Source organism: Pimephales promelas, chromosome 5, assembly GCF_988280905.1.
Source record: "Pimephales promelas chromosome 5, fPimPro1.hap1.1, whole genome shotgun sequence".
In the NCBI taxonomy this organism is placed as follows: domain Eukaryota; kingdom Metazoa; phylum Chordata; class Actinopteri; order Cypriniformes; family Leuciscidae; genus Pimephales; species Pimephales promelas.
The window spans coordinates 21,033,901-21,051,818 of NC_142773.1; the positions used below are offsets into that span (position 1 = coordinate 21,033,901).

General features: G+C 35.8%; 1 protein-coding gene across 1 annotated transcript in view; it reads left to right on the forward strand.

Annotated features, from left to right (window-relative positions):
• The window catches only part of myo10 (myosin X), a 44,332-nt gene that overhangs the window by 5,919 nt on the left and 20,495 nt on the right, over nucleotides 1-17,918 (forward strand). The window contains exons 2-10 of the mRNA XM_039694683.2: nucleotides 5,149-5,247; nucleotides 7,238-7,396; nucleotides 13,385-13,572; nucleotides 14,829-14,966; nucleotides 15,055-15,179; nucleotides 15,597-15,610; nucleotides 15,730-15,814; nucleotides 16,868-16,971; nucleotides 17,653-17,782. Of these exons, the coding sequence (XP_039550617.1) occupies nucleotides 5,149-5,247; nucleotides 7,238-7,396; nucleotides 13,385-13,572; nucleotides 14,829-14,966; nucleotides 15,055-15,179; nucleotides 15,597-15,610; nucleotides 15,730-15,814; nucleotides 16,868-16,971; nucleotides 17,653-17,782 (1,042 nt within the window). The remainder of the gene's footprint in view (nucleotides 1-5,148; nucleotides 5,248-7,237; nucleotides 7,397-13,384; nucleotides 13,573-14,828; nucleotides 14,967-15,054; nucleotides 15,180-15,596; nucleotides 15,611-15,729; nucleotides 15,815-16,867; nucleotides 16,972-17,652; nucleotides 17,783-17,918) is intronic.

A 17,918-nucleotide genomic window follows, 5' to 3' on the forward strand; every position in this document is an offset into this window, starting at 1 on the left:
AAATCTCCCTTTTGTGTACTCCATAGAAGAAATAAAGTCAAACAAGTCAGGAATGACATGAGGATGAGTAAATGATGACAGAATTTTCTTTTTAGGTTGAACTATTCATTCAATCTTGAGTCATGTCAGTTAACATGCTAAGCCTAATTAGTCTGTTTGTTCCTGAATGGCGAAATCATTATAATAACTAAATAAAGCAGAAGAGAACAAGTGAACTTCCCTTTATGATTCATCGCAATTGCAATCTCTGAGGCTTCTAAACTTCCAGGTGCAAAGTACGTCTACGTGCACAAGCAACAAGCATACATGCACGAAGATGGTCTTTGTCTTTGTTCTGCGTAGTTTATACAGGTCTCTTTCCCTCGTTCACTCTTGTCATGAAGTATAAACACACATTTTTCACTGTAGAGAGAAAATGAGCGTGCTTTGGAAAAGTAGGTCAGGCAGCCATGCAGTGTATATGTGAGTGTGTTTGAGGGGGTTGGATTGGTGAAATAAGTTACATGTTGAGGAGACCAGTCTGACTCTGAAAACCAAGCCCGGGTCACCCTGCACATGAGAGAGCTAAAGTTTTGGATCTTTGGGTTCGAAGTATGCAGGAATGCCCTTCATCACTGGCCTGCCTTCCTGTTGACCCAAACGATATCTGATCCCTCACTTCCTGCAGCCAAATGAGAGAAAGAAAGGGGGACAGAGAAGGAGAGCTATGGAGAAGTGTGTGTGTGTGTGTGTGTGGTAAGCTGCTCTAAACATGCTCGGTAAGCAGCATTGAGATTACAGAGTAACTCTGGTCCGTTTCATCCTTTACTCCGCCCAGCCTGACCGCCCTCCAAAAACTCTGATATTATTTTAAGAGTTTAGATACACAATACAAGGACACACTCAGACATGCATGCACACAGTACACTTTTTTTAACTTCAAAGTGAACTTTTTCTTTCATCTGAACATGAAACAAAATTAGAAAGTCATTGATGTTTGATTTGGATGTCTTTGTGCATAAGTTGTGTGTGTGTGTGTTTGATGTTTTAGTTGGATTCTTGCTACCTGTTCAAATCTGTGATTCCGTTCAGCCATCTATTTTAGTACAGGAAGTGAGTTTTGGCCAGAAAACCTGGCAGATACACTACCATTCAAAAGTTTGGGGTCAGTATGTTTCTTTTTTTTTTTTCTAATAAAATTCAACAAGCCAGGATGTATTAAATTAACCAAAAGTAACCGTAAATACTTTTATATTTATCCTGAAAAAAATATAACATTGTTTTCACAAAATTATTAAGCAGCACAATTGTTGTATACATGAAGAAATAAGAAAAATATTATTGTTCAACAAATCAGCATATTAGATTTAGAATGAAGGATCATGTGACACTAAAGACTGCAATAATGATGCTGAAAATTAAGTTTTGACATGTGAATAAATAACATTGTAAAAAATATTAAAATTGAAATTAGTTATTTTAAACTGTATAATATTTCACAGTATTTACTGTAGTTTTAAGATAATTCTTTTTAAAAACTGTTAAAAAATAATTAATGACCCCAAACTTTTGAATGTACATTTCTTTGTTTTTCTCTCACTCTTGCTCTGTTATTTTCTGTTATTTTCTTCTTCTTTTTTTTACATTGTTTCAAATAACACAATGGGCTCTATGCACGGCGGCATTTCCGGTGAAGGTTTAAGGATGCTCGATAGCTTCCGCCGATCGTAGAGTCCAATGCAATACCGAGAATTTATATTGAATTTTATACTCCATGGTTATAGTAAAGAAACGTTAGTCACAAAAACAGACACCCCTCGTTGTGTTTAAATGCTTATTTTTACAATTATATTAAATAAACATAACTATATATAAAATTACATCTAAACGTATGAAAGTTTTGTTTCAAAGACGGGAGGACAGTCCCGTTTTCCTCGGTTTTCCTACGCTTTAATCTCCCCAACCGGAAACTGACGAGCATCCTTGCGTCAAATGCGGAACTTATGCGTGCAAATAGCCTATTAGTATATAAATATTTAAAGGATTTAATACACATTTATTTAGATCCGTTTGTCCGACTGGATTGGCCAGTTTCCAATTGGACTTTTTTTTTTTGCTGAAATTGAGCTTTTACAGCGCTTGTAAATGCACTCATAAAATGTTTTTGTGTCATTTAAACAGTTAAGTTGGAAATGTTTAAGCACACATAATGTTTTTGACTTGAGAGAGACAATTATGAACGTGATTGGAGTCTTTATAAACTGTAATGTGTGAACGTCTGTGCTAGAGTCAAACTGGTTTAGCAGTTCTAATCTTCTAATGTTTGCAGATAAACACAAGGCATAGTCAAAGCTGCTTAACTCGAAATATGCTTCTGTCAAGGAAACCAGACACACAAACAAGTTCAATGCCTCAACCACCATAGACACATTCCTGGATGTCCCCAAAGTGAGATTTTGTAAGATTTGGCAATCTTCTACAGGTCCTTTAAGTAAATCCACACATACTAAAAAACATAATAAAACAATGACCAATTCGAAAGTTTCTTAACATTCGTTTCTTAACATGGCTCTAGAGATGGACTACACATTAACCTATCTTGTGGAGAAATGTGTTTTCTTTCGAGTTCACCATTAAGTGCTTGAGTCAAATGTTGGGAAACTATGTCACTGTGTCCGGGTTTACTGCAGAGATGGTGAATTGGATTAGAGGCCTGGAATTCCTGAGATAAACTTGGTTTAGAGAGGAAAACAGCTTCCTGTTTGTGTGGGATAGAGATGCACTAACCTGATGGGGCTGACTCTGAGTTTTGAGCTTTTAAATCATTTGAAACTTTAGCAAATCCAATACGGAGTTGATTGCTTTTCAAAAGTAAACACTGGCTGTTGCTAACTAATCCATATTGCAAGGATCAGTCATCTTTTAAAGTGTGGATTGATTCTTATAGTATGTATTTCTTTATTTATTATAATATTTAATGAACAAAATGTGTAAAACCATGGTCCCATACTTAAAGTCTCCCATTGTCTCTTCTTTTTTTTTCTCAGTTTGTCTTTGCTTTTTACATCTACTAACTTTAGCAAACCAGTGGCTGGTTAACTACTACAAGTGTGCATAGGCTGTTAGAAACCATGAAGATGTGCATGTGACAGCAATCAGAGAGAAAATTACTTAAATTGTCCATTTCCTCTACAGACTTGTGTCTTTCTTACCAAACCAAAGTTTTTTTTTGTGGTTACTGTGGCCTTTTAGTATTTTTAATGAATAGAATAAGCTTTACTCTGTCTATTTATGTAATCAGGTAATTGTACAAAAAGCCTAATTTTATTTCCAATGTTGTACATAAATCATTTCACATCTTACCCAATGATTTATGACAAATAATAGCCTATGCTAATTGAAGGCCATAAAAAAAGCTAAAAACAATTGGATGGTCCTGTCCGAAACTCATGCCTGTAGTTAAGTCAATGTTGCTCGAACAAACAGTGTTTTGACACTTTCTGTGGAAATCACAAATCAGTCTAAGAATGGCTTGGCAACAGTTGTTTCTGCATATAATGCTGGGATAGGAGAAAGTCTTCAACTGTGTGTATCCAGTACAGCTGTTCTGTTGCAGTTCAGTCTGATCATTCAGCAGTGCTGTGTGTGTGTGTGTGTGTGTGTGTGTGTGTGTGTGTGTGTGTGTGTGTGTGTGTGTGTGTGTGTGTGTGTGTGTGTGTGTGTGTGTGTGTGTGTGTGTGTGTGTGTGTGTGTGTGTGTGTGTGTGTGTGTGTGTGTGTGTTTCCGCTCTTCTAAGTTAAAAAGTACTGTTGAGTTTATATGCCACTGCATGAATAAGAGGTTGAGGCAGTGGATGACAGGACAACAATGGGGAATTTTAATAATAAATAATCTTAATTACTGTTCTTAAGAGTAATTTTTCCGATTCTCAAGACTTTCAGTGAGGTTTCTCATTCCACAGTTTGAATTCTAAACTTGCTATTTGTACTGTGGTCAAACATAATCACTTTGTTTTGTTCATGTTTAATTTGATTTGTAGATTCGGGCTAATGTTTTCCATGTGAAAAACTGAGTAAAATCTGCATTTAGTACATGTGCGCATAGTGTATACAACTGCAATACCCACAATGCAGAGTGGTATACTGGACCGAAAACAATGCTCCAGTGTTTGATGCAGTGCCGATAGTATGTATGTGTGCCTGCATTTAAGTGGGGAATGGGGTTAAAGTTCAACTGTGTCTGCTTCACTGGGGCCTCACAGCCAGTCATGCCTGTTCAGATCACCATGTGTTTCTTCCATCAGCGTGTGCATTAATAGAGTGTGTGTAGTGTGTGTGAGAGAGAGAGAGAGGGAGGGAGGAATTTACTCTTATTGGTAATTATACCTTTTTGACCTAATGTACGAACAGTCCTGATGAGGAGAGCCTTCCAGGGGAAAATGAAATTGCACTGACTCAGAGTCATCTTTCAGTTTAAGGACACTTCATAAAGTTCAAAGTTTCATTTGAGTATCAACTTTGTCATCGGTTGGATAAAACAAAAATAGACAGTTGTAAAAAATGAGTTTTTTCATTTTTGAACAATTCATGAATTGAGTTGACAGAGTAAAAGTTTAGAGTTACAAAATTCATGTAGATACTTTAGCATAGCTCAGATGAGTTTATCTTGGAAATTGGATGAGAAATATTTGAGAACATAATACAGTAGAAATCTGTGATATTTGAGTGCAAAATTTGGTACCTTAGCAATTATGAGAACAGTTTGAGATATTGTTGAGATGAGATGAGAAACTAGACAATCTCAATTTGTTCTCCATTGAATGTCACTGCTGTGACTGTGTAGAAACAATTGAGACACAAACTACTTATTTAAAACAGGTCCTTTAATCATTTTTAACTGTTTTTAAAGATACAAAACTACAAAAAACAAACTATTGTTTAGTGATTTTTTTAATTTCAGCACTTGATTTCACAAACAGTTGTTTTTATTTGATTCAATTTACAGTTGTTTAATGATCGTTCTTTCCCACAGGATGTTCTTAAACATGTCCTTTACCATTTACAATTTCATTTTGAGATCCAGAATTACATCCAACAGATGGTTTTAGAACAGTTTGTGTTTTTGCTATTGTCAGGATGTTGCTTACCAGTGTTTTTTTGTGCTTGTCAGGGTTGTCGTGTGTGGCTCTGCGTGGAGGATCACTATGTCCCCAGTACTGTGGACTCGTGCTCTGGTGGAGTGGTGGTCTTTAACACCGACTATGGACAGGTAAGTGGGGGTGGGTGTATGCATTACACAGGAACGGTGGCATAACATCTGCTCGGTGCACCTCAGATCAACAAGGCACTGCTGAACAGGTGGTGTGCTCTCATTTTACACAAACACACACTTGTCTGTGCACCCGCCTGTTTAGAAGAGACCATGTTGCCATAGAGTCTGTAAGACAGGTACACAAACTCCGTTAATCCAGCATGTCAACCGAGCAGTACCTGTGTTTGTTTTACTATGGAGCCCCTCACATGACATGCAAGAAAAAAGATGTGTATCGTGACCTCGAATTAACAAATCGTTCCAATGACTTAATAATAACTAATTAATTTATTCTCTCGTTTTAAGTAAATAGTTTGCACGATATAATAATTTGTTCCCTTGTTTTTCAAAATCGCAATATTATAATATTGCGTGCATAAAATCGTGCATATTATAATAATTTAGAATTATATATATTTTTTACTAAATTTACTAAATCGAGGGAACAAATTAGTATATCGTGTGCATAATTTACTAAAACGAATTCTTAATTCATGGCAATATATATCGTGCACGCACACAGTTGTGGTCAGAATTAAAATTTTTGCTACTGTTTGCTACAATCCATGATACCATGTATCTGAACAGGACGTCCAGGACCTCCATCAAAAAAATAGGCCCACAACATTAAAGATCCAGCAGTATAATTAACTGTGGGCATGGACTACTTTTTATCCTAGTTTGCACCAAATCCATCCGATGGGTTTTCTTCCAAAAAGCTCTTTTTTTTAGTTTCATCTGACAATAGAACCCGGCCCTTTTTTAAGATGTGTTTGTTTTTGGATGATCGAGGAGTATTTTTCTTGAAACCCTCCCAAACAACATGTAGCAATGTTTGATTTTTTTGTTTTAAGGCTTTCTGACCCCAAGAAGACTCAACTTATATCTGCCATTCTCCATGTGATCCTTGGAGAGTCTTTGGCCACTCAAACTTTCCTCCTCGCCGTCCATTAGTACAATATAGACGTATGTCTTCTTCCTGGCTGATTCCTAACATCTTTAGTTGATTGGAACTTCTTAATTTGCCATTGCCCTATATGGTAAATGGTTATTTTCAATTCTTTAGCTATTTTCTTACAGCCACTTTCTATTTTGCAAAGCTCAACAATCTTTTGCTGCACATCAGAACTATATTCTTTGGTTTTACTCATTATGATGGATGATTCAGGGAATTTGGCCTTTGTGTTTCCTCATATTTAAAATCTTTTACTTGCGAATTAAATAGATAAACAATGCAATTTATTTTTACAGCCATATTTGGTCTTATTTACCAGGGGTGTCAATAATTCTGTCCACAACTATATATATATATGTGTGTGTGTGTATCTGCGTGTCATTTGCAGGCCTCCGTATTTTACTGTGTGTTTCTCTAATTATTTGAGTCTGTTTATCATATTCTTGCGTGTGCAGTCAAGCTTATGTCTCTGGCTTCTGTTTCTGGTCTATTTGATCATCTGCAGCCAGTCTGTTACCTTCAGGATCCTTATAGTTTATCAAAGCAATAAACACCTTCTGTGAATTCAGTGCATTAGCAATAAATTTTTACTGTATTTATTCATCTTGGTTAATGTTAATTTTAATACTTGAGTTAATAAAATGAGTTAATAAAAATCCACCTGTTCATTGTTTGTTAATGTTAGTTCACAGTGCATTAACTAATGTTAGCAAATACAACATTTGATTTTAATAATGTATCATAAAATGTTGAAATTAACATTACCTAAGATTAATAAATACTTTATTAGTATTGTTTATTCTTAGTTCTGCAGTGCATTAAATGGCTTTTTACAGTGACTTTAATTGTGGCTTATCCAATCAGACTTTACATATCTAGAAAAAAAAAAAAGAAAATCTTTGTAAATTGCTCTCTATTTTGTTTCTCTCATGGTCATTACACAAATATGCAAAGAAATACCCAGTAATATGCATTCAAATGTGTTTTGTTCAGGTGTACACCTACAAACAGAACGCCGTGAGCAGGCAGAGGGCTTATCCGATGCACAGCAGCAGTATCACTGGGGTCGAGGACATGGCAACCCTGCAGGACCTGCACGACGGGGCCATTCTACACAATCTGCAGCTCCGCTACACACACAAGAGCATATATGTGAGCAAAAACACTCAAATCATACACACCTTCACCATCACATGAGTGTGTGAATGTTTCAGCTGTGGCTAAAGACATATTTGTCAGGGGTACAGGGTTGTTGTGCAGGTGGCTGGATTGCTCTCTGCTCTTTAATGTGTCTGTCAAAGTAAAATATGTTAGCTTAATTACACGTCCCTCTCCCTTTCACTCTTTTCTTTATACTGCCTCTTTGAGCCTTTTCTCACAACAGTGTACTGTGTTCTTCTTTGGGCCTGGTTCAGCTGTGTTCAGTGTGTGTGCACATTGTCGGGATGTGGTCTGTGCCAAAAGCAGTCAGTCTAGTTCCAGATTTCCAGGCTGACTCTAAGGAACAGAGTTAACATGCTACTGCTGACTCTGAATAACATCGACACTCTGAAGTCTTTATATCTAGATCTGCATCAAGTCCGTTTAATACATGATTAGAGATTGTATATACTGTATGTGTGCATTTGGGGGGACTTCCATTTAGGTTAGTTGTATTATTATACATCTTTATGCATCTGATTTAACAGAGTGATTTGTGCGTAAATCGAACACGATTGCTTCTCTCATGAATGTGCCAAAAAGAGCTAGGGCAGATGTCAAGACTTTCAGTGAAAAACGACTTAAATTTCAGTCTGCTCCTCATGCAGCGCCATCATTTGACTTTATAGCACATGGGACTTCTTATAATGCTTTGATGGAGCTTACTTGTCATTGAAGAGCTTGACAGCCCCAAAATGGTGGCCACTATAAGGATAAGATCCTTTAATTACAACACACACTGATGTCAGTAAATGATGTCAGAATTTTCATTTTATGCTGGACTGTTACATAGTTGAAACATTTTCATAATGATTTTACAGTGTGAAATGATATGAGAGACTGGATGTTAATATATCCTGTCAGTGAGTTGTTTTATATGATACACACAATGAAGACAATAAAGTGTGGACAGTCACTGGGACTTTCCATTGCTACCAAATAATAATTAAATTAGAGTAATAATTTAAACTTTCATTTTCATGTACAGAGTATTATGACGTAATGATACAGGAGTCAATCCAGGAGACGACTCCTATCTCTCAGCCTGCCTCTGCTGTCTGTGACGTGAGGCCGTGTGATTGGAGCAGTTTGAGTTTGAGCTAACCAGTTAGCTATAAGTGTGGGTGTGGTCTGCAGGTATGAGATGGTTATCACAATAACGACAGTTACCCACTCATCATGAGAAAATGCACACTTCCTCTTTCAACATGACTTTTCTCACACCTTGTTATTGGTTAGAAGAATTTTTTTTATATATAAACATAGCTTTAGTGACATATCTTCTTACACCCATTATGCTTAATAACCCCATAACATGTAAAGTAATGTAAATGCCTTTATTTTGTTCAATCATCAGTTGAATTTCAAGCAAAACCCAAGTTTCACGATTTCATTTTTAATAAAACAATGCATTCATCAACATTTTGACAGTTTAATGAATAGAATAGAATAGAATGAATGTGCACGTCTTTGTCACATGTCGCTTTATGTTTTAATGCCAAAACTAGGATAGCAGCTTAACAATTTCAAATCTGAAAATATTATTAATTGCATGTAATATAAAAGTTTGTGTTTATGTATATATATATATATATATATATATATATATATATATATATATAAAAGTTTGTGTTTATATATATATATATATATATATATATATTAGGGCTGTGCAAAAATTAATTGCGATTAATCACATCCAAAATTAAAGTCTGTGTTTACATAATATATTTTTGTGTGCTGTATATAATTATTTTGTATATATAAATACACACACATGCATGTATATATTTAAGAAAATGTGTTATTCATATATAAAATATTTATATTTATATAATATAGATTATGTATTTTTATATACAGAATTTAAGCGCAAATAATTCTTAAATATATACATGCATGCATAGGTATTTATTTATACAAAATAATTATATACAGCACACACAAATATATTATGTAAACACAGACTTTTATTTTGGATGCGATTAATCGCAATTAATTTTTGCACAGCCCTAGTATATATATATACTGTATATATATATATATATATATATATATATATAAAAAGTTTGTGTTTATATATATATATATATATATATATATACATATACGTATATGATTTATCAATTTGACAGTACTAACACATTTTTCTTCATTGTCGAGTTATTTACTATTTTTAATAGACATTGTAATATGCATGTGCAAGACTAAACCGCTTTCACTAATTTGCGTTTTAAGACTCGTTTCATAAGTTTGCATTTTCAGGCCCCCAAAGTGCCTTTGTTGAGTAAATTAAGACTCGTTTTCATAAGTTTGCATTTTCAGGCCCCCAAAGTGCCTTTGTCGAGTAAATGAATGACCAAAATGTTGAAAAACGTCATCGTGTAAATGGCCCCTAAATGTTCGCATATAAAATCATGAAGAACTATCTCAACCCATCCTCATTTGTAAACCCAAAGAATTGATGGGCTAATTAGGGCAGCCGCCACAGGTCTGCTAAACCGATTGGCTAATTGGTGACATATGGGAGCAATCAGGGTGTTATTTGTGTGCGGTGTGTGTGGTTTGTTTTTGGTGGTCTGCGAAATGTTTTCTTTAACTTGTATATTATATTAAAAATTAAATTATAAAATCACAGATTGTTTGTTTACTTATTACTTATAGTACTTATATATATATATGTTTAACCAGTAAGGTTAATGTTATTAGTCTCAGTACAAATAAATTGTAACATTCTCCATGCCAAAAAAAACACAGTCATGATGAAAATAACAGCGCCTGGCTGAGCATGTGTGTGTATTTCATCTTCTGGAATGTATGTCTCGCTGAGATCCGATTCCACAGCATTTAAAACACAAAGACGTTTCTCTCTCGCTCTCACTCTGATTATAAACAGCTGTGGACTTTTTTTGGCTTACATTTGGACAGAAAATGCTAGAGCAGCTTCCCACATCAAACACACACACACACACATACACACACACACACACACACACACACACACACACACACACACACACACACACACACACAAGGCGACTGGTGATTCAGAAAATGTCTTTTGCATGTGAGGTTTACCTCCTTTTTATTTTATTGCTCTCTCTCTATTTCTTTTTCAGCCTCTCTCTTTCCTTGTAGTGCAAGCATGTAGCAGGAAATAGTTCTGCTTCAGTTCGGCCGGATCATGTTTCGACTCTCACCCTACACACTCGTTTTAACATTGAGAGGGTGTGTGTGTGTAATGTGTCTGAGTTTATTATGCATCACTATGCTTAGCACTCACTCTCAGCTGTCTCTCTAGACTGCAATCTCATTTTTGCTTCTGTCTGTGCCCGTAGAAACTACAATTCTGTCATCACTTTATCACCTTCAAGTTGTTCCAAATCTATATGAAGTTATTTTTTTTTTTTGCTGAACACAAAAGAAGATTATTTTGAAGAATATGGGCAACCAAACAGATTATATGCCCCATTGACTGCCATAGTATAGGGGAAAAACCATGAAAGTCAATGGGGCATATGAATTGTTTGATTTCCGACATTCTTCAAAATACCTTTTTATTGTGTTTAGCAGAAGAAAGAAATTCTTACAGGTTTGGAACAACTTGAGGGTGAGTAAATGAACAATTTTTATTATAGGTGAACTATCGCTTTAAAGATATTAGTAGCACCATTGGACTGAGCCCAACAAAAACAGCAATGCACACATTAATTCTGTTCACTCCCAATTGAACCCCTCAGTGCGCTGTTACTCACATTTGCAGACACACCCAGGGGAGGTTATGGGAAGGACATGGCTGCTGTGGACCTTCATTGCATTTCTGAGGTAGCACTTATGGAGACTAAACCCTCTCGGGGGCATCTGGGGGATTTCACTCGGGTAGCATGTCACACTTTGGCTGAGTTCGATATAGCATACAACAATTTCACTGTCACTATTTCTGCCATGTCTTTATATGGATAAAATTGTGAGAGGAGTATGCTTGGTTACACTTTATTTCGATAGTCACTTTAGACGTTCTACTAATTATAAGTAACTTTTCAACTATATGTCAACTAACTCTTATTAGAGAATTAGTATTATAGTAGACTGTTAAGTTTACTTGTAATCGCCAAGTTACTCATAGACAGTTCAATGTCTGTTTGGGGACCAACAAAATAAAGTGTTAGCAGATATTAAGCCGACAATCTACTAATACTCTAATGAGAGTTAGTTGACATGTAGTTGAAAAGTTACTTATAGTTTGTAGAATATCTAAAGTGGACTATAGAAATAAGTGTTAACCGTATGCTTTTCCAAATTCAGCATTGGCTTAAGGGGGTTTCACACTGGGCATGTTTGCTGCGGCCAGAATCCAAGTGCGGTTGTTCCCTCTGTAGAGTCGGTCTGGTTTCAGACAATCCAACCCTGATGCAGTTGCATATCTTACATCATGACACAGCACTTGATAGAAAACTAAACGGGGTCAATATATTGTTTTTAATCATTTGGTGCTATTATGCACAGCAGAATGAAGGACACTTGGATGTACTATATGTGTGTTGCATGAAGGTGGCTTTGTGCTATGGGCAGACTGACAATTTTGAGGAGAAATGGCTCATTTGTCGCTCTTATTGCGCTTACTCTGCACAATTACACTGCATACTCACTCTCGGTCGTATCCAAGGTAAATCATCAACACTGTCGTCTCTTATATATGTTTTGTTGAACTAATGACGTTGTATGACGACTAAAATGTCATGGGAATGCAAGTTGCATTCACATTGGCGTGAAGTGCGCCACAGACAGTACCATGATTTGTTTCAAACTAAACTGCCAATGTAAAAGCCTCATTCAGGAAATCTGCTTGTTAAGTCATGACATATTGAATAGTGTTTCAGGATACAAGCTTCTACTGCATTTTAAAGTGAAAATAATCAATAGCCATTTATGAGTACCATTTATTTATAGCACACATTTGAAAGACACACATTTTTGTACACTAGTTTCTGGACTCACGGGGTCCCAGACAGCAGTATTTTGAACTAATCTACTGGTGGGAAAAACCATTGTTCTTCATTGTTTTGCGTACTACTTAAAAAAAAAACACCTACATTGAGAACAAACTGATAAAACCTGTGTCTCAATAAGACGGCTTTTCCTCTTCCGAGGACCACATGCTGACAGCTTAACTATACTGTACCTGTTTTTCATTTACTTCTCGTTGAATTAGTCCAAAAATATTACTATAAAACCTACTGTGTAAATTCATATTGTTGATTTGACTGGATTGAAGACATGCAAAGCTTATTGAATGTGTCATCTTTTGTAGATTCTGTGGGAGAAATTTGATTTTGAGTGTCATTGCTTTCAGTGGAGTCAAAATTAGCAGGAAACAGCTACAGATGTTCTAGGTTTTTTTTCTGTAAAACACAAAAGAACTGTTTTTTTGGTTATATTACAACATTGGATTGATCTAACTTTTTTAATCTAACTTTTTTCATCTAAACTGATGACACGAATGTTATTTTTTGCCTTTAGAATGTGTTAAAAATATTATATGGCCATGTTTTATACACATATTTACAGTACATGCAACATGTATATTAAATCTGTTTTTATATCATATAGTCATACACGCACTTTGTATATGATAATACACATGATCCGATGATAAGAGAGACACAGGAGTGTATCACAAGTCCTAAACTCACCTGATCATTTGACCGTTTGGGTGCCAATTTGCACTTATTTGGTATTCAAATCAAAACATCTCAACAACCAATCCGATTGATTTGCTTCAGTGGTTAGAAAAGTAGGTCAGTAGAAATCAAAACACAAGCACATGTCCACATGTTCAGACAAATGCAGAGGGTGTTTCTAAAATATGGTGGTTTTATAACTTAAGATTCGACTTTCCTCAACCTCTCTCTGTCTCTCTATTCTTCTCTCTGTTTGCAGACGTATATCGGCTCTATTTTAGCAGCAGTAAACCCTTATCAGAGTCTGTCAGGGCTGTATGACACCGCAGCTGTTGAACGATACAGTCGACATCACCTGGGAGAAATTCCCCCTCATATCTACGCCATTGCAAACGAGTGCTACAGATCGATGTGGAAGCGCTCCAACAACCAGTGTGTGCTCATCAGGTGTGTTTCTGCATGCTTTTAACTGGCTTAATTTATCACTTACGGTCTCATTTTAATGAACTCTTCAGCCAGTCTAACGTTAAAGTTTTCCACCATGACCTTAACCCTCACCTCTGACCTCTCACTACGGTGTGAGGTCAAACTCATGGCTACCGGACAGCACTCATTACACAAGCATGCAGAGGTTAAAGGTGGCAGACTGCTGTGTTGTTCTCAACACTGCAGATCTCTCATCAGCTTTAGCCAGAGCCGACAGAGGATACAAATTGGCAGAATACCTGACCGACATGGCTAAGCCTAGACTATGAAAAAGTCCTGAGCGTGTACAGACTCAGCAAACATGCGGACACCCATAGGGCTACCATAAGAAAACAGGCTGTGCTCTTACTGCACAGAAATCGAGGTAGAAACTTACACTCAAGCTGTAACTACACACGATTCCAGAACGCTTTCTTTTGCCATTTTTGCAAACCACAACAAAGAATTGCAATGGAAATCCAATACCTACAAACTCCCAGACCTGCTGGATGAAACCACAGGGAGAGCAAACAAGTCTCACCTTATGAAAAGGGCAATGGGTAGGACATAAAAACAAAAGCTTTACTGTGCAATAGTCATTTTGCAATTACACTTCTGTGTTTTACACACTTTAAATGTCTGTATCCCCTTTAAAAAATTGCATTTTGTCCTGTCCTACTATAGGTTTTGCCCTTGTATATTAATTTAGTGAAATAAATTTGATGTTAATGCAAAATGACACATATCAGTAAATTTCACCTGAGGTTGCTCTCTGAGGTTGACAAGTACCATTCTCTAAAAGGTTAAGCACCTTCTTTTACTGAATGTTTGTTGAAATACACTTTTATTTAAGAGTTTTAATCTAGTTTGTGGATTGTGCTATATGTACACTGTTTAAATGTTTGGGGTCGGTAAGCTTTTTCATGTTTTTGAAAGAAGTCTCTTTTGCTCACCACGACTGCATTTTTCTGATCAAAAATGCACCAGTAGAATATATTGTAAGGTAAAACTACTGTCACTTTTGATCAATTTAATGCAGCCTTTCTGAATAAAAGTTGTATTCATGTTTTAACAATGTGTTAACTCTTTTTATTGAGCCAGTAAAGCTTCTTGAAGACTCCTTGAATGAGACTCATAATGCAACTGCCCTCTGCTGTTCACATCAGCTCATTACATCTCTTTCTGCTAATATTCATCTTTCAGCGCTGACATTTTCTGTATGTGTGTTTGTGTGTCAGTGGGGAGAGTGGAGCAGGTAAAACTGAGAGCACAAAGATGATTCTGCGCTTTCTGTCTGCAATGAGTCAGCAAAGTGTGGCGCTCTCAACTACAAAGACGGCATCATCACATGTAGAGGAGGCAATTCTGGAGAGCAGGTAATTACGCATATTAAATAATACAAAACCCTCGATATACAGTGTGCTCGGTCATTTCATTGAATTTTTCATCTTTCTGTCTCTGTAGTCCAATAATGGAGGCGTTCGGAAATGCTAAAACTGTTCATAATAACAACTCTAGTCGCTTTGGAAAATTCATCCAGCTTCATTTCAACCAGCATGGAAACATCCAGGGAGGAAGAATCACAGACTGTATCCTCTGTTTGGATGTGTCAGCTGTTGGTTCATATCTGTAGCTTTATTCATCCACCACTTGTTAAAGTCTCCTGGGTATCAGTAATCTCACTCGGATTTTTAGTTATTTTTTGTCTTGATAGTTTGTGATGGGAGACCCCGTTTAGCAATTGAAACACTTTTCAAACGACATAATTGCACTAGAAGAGCAGACAGTACAACAAGCACTAACAATGCCCAGCAGCAGAAGGATTCATTTTCTAGGCTATTTTAACCAAAGCATCTAGTGATCTGAGGTGACTACTTTGTTTACAAAAACATGTAATATCAAGATCTGCCCTGAAAGAAAATATGTTAATTCAATTTACAGAGATGGTAATGCTCTGATAATGTCTCTTTTTGCATTTGCCTTGACTCTTTATTTTCAACACACAGATCTTTTAGAAAAGGTGAGTTTTTTTTTAATAGTCATGAAACTTTTGCATGTGTGATTTTGTTTGCGTGGTCATTTATGTGTGTCTGATCATGTCTTCATTGGAGTCTTATTTTCTGTGTGCATTTCTGTCAGAATCGAGTTGTGCGTCAAAATCCTGGTGAAAGAAATTATCACATATTCTACGCTCTGCTGGCCGGAACCAGCGCAGAACAGAGGGGTGAGTCTGGGATGTTTAGTGTCTACATTGAAGACATATTTCTAACCCTAAGTTGAGTTGGAGACTGAAGACCCGTCACCCAAGTACTTTAATGTGGAAAAACATATTTATCTGGGAACAAATTAAAATAGACTTTGTTAACATCAGTGTTATTTTAGTGTCATAGAGATGCTATAATAGATTATATTAATATTCTGAATGTTTTTATTTTTATATATTTAATTAACATTTTCTATTTTCTTGTTTTTGTCACTTTTATTATAAATATGTCTTATTAATTTTAAAATACATAAACGTTTAAAATACATAGTAAATACATAAAAGGATGTATTTATTAATTTTCATGAATTTGGTTTATTCATTTTAATGTTTCCTAGATTTTTCATTGAATTTTTTGACAATTTTCTTTGTGTTTTTATCATTTTTATTACTTTACAAAAAATGTCAATATATTTGTTGTCAAATGTCAAGTTATTTTAGAACATCAAGTTAGACAAAAATAAAAAAAAAGAGAAATGCTGCCTTGGTAACTAGCTGAAATAAAATATATAACTTTTATTTAAAGTAACTTTTTATTTTTGTTTTAGATAACTATAATAACCCTGGTTAGCACTGAAAAAGAAATAATTTTTTTTTATAGTTATCTGCCATTTATTGATGCAATCATATCCATTTTTTCAGACTTTTATCTACTTTGTTTGGCTCATGTGGCCTTCACACGTCTGAGCGCAAATGGATAAATAAGTGATAGACTGCACTTTTCATTTTAACATCACAAGCAACTAAACCGATTTAAATCGCATACACAAAACAGATTTTGTCATAACCAAGTCACTTAAGATTTCCCCTCTATTTTAACTTTAAAAGAAGGAAATCTGTGTTATTCATGGTTTTCTTAGTCCCCTAAGTCAGGGTTCACCGTCTGCTGACGTCACTGTCAAATGAGATTGAGAAGTCAGAAGGTCATTCTATCACAATGAATCAGTGCTGTTTGCGACACAGTATCAGTTTGTTTAAGATCTGTGTTTATCGTTCTCACTCATTTTCTCACAGAGTCGTTCTCCCTCTCCCCTCCGGAGGGCTTTCATTATCTGGGTCAGTCAGGATGTGTGAAGGACAAAGCCATTAATGACAATGAGACTTTTCAGGAAGTGCTGGTGAGACAGTCACAACATGACAACACGTCACTGTATGACTACTGTACTGCACATTAACACACACACACCACTGCTGTACAACAGCAACCTACTGCACTACTGTATAAGCACACCCTTGTCTTTCAATTTTTTTTAATTAGAGAGTATTGTTTGGATATTTATGGATTTTACTGAGTAAAGGCAATAGCAATTAATATCTATAATTTATAACAGATTTGGTCTTGGCTCATCCAATGAGATACTATGATTTTGCATGTGTCTTATTCTCACTACGGCTGCATTTATTTACAATACATTTTACCTGTGATGCAATGATTCATCATTACTCCAGTCTTCAGTATCACACGATCCTTCAGAAATCATTCCAATATGCTGATTTGGTGCTTATCAATGTTGAAAATATTTGTCATGCCTAATATTTTTGTGGAAACGTGGCGTTTTTTAGGCTTATTTGGTGAATAGAAATTTCAAAAGAGCAGCATTTATTTGATTTATTTATTTCAGCATAAAGTTTCTTTTATAAATCTTTTCTGTCACTTTTGATTAATTGCATGCATCCTTCCTGAATAAATGTATAAATTTTTTTAAGTATTAATTTCTGACCCTGAAATGTTAAAATATAGTGTGTAAAATATATGGTTCTCTTGTGTTTCAATGCTGGTTGACTGTGTTTTGTGTCAGAATGCTCTGAGGACAATGAAATTTGGAGAAGAGAACATCAAGGAGGTGTTGAGGCTCCTGTCGGGAATCCTGCATATGGGAAACATCGAGTTTTTAACGGCAGGTGGAGCACAAGTCTGCTCTAAAGCAGGTAATCACTTCTCCACTCTCCTCAGCTCTGTTTCTCTTTTGCTTTGATTTGACATTCATGAGTTTTTTTTTTTTTTTTTTGACATTACTGATGATAATTGCATTACATTCATATTCATACAACCTGTGTGTGTGTA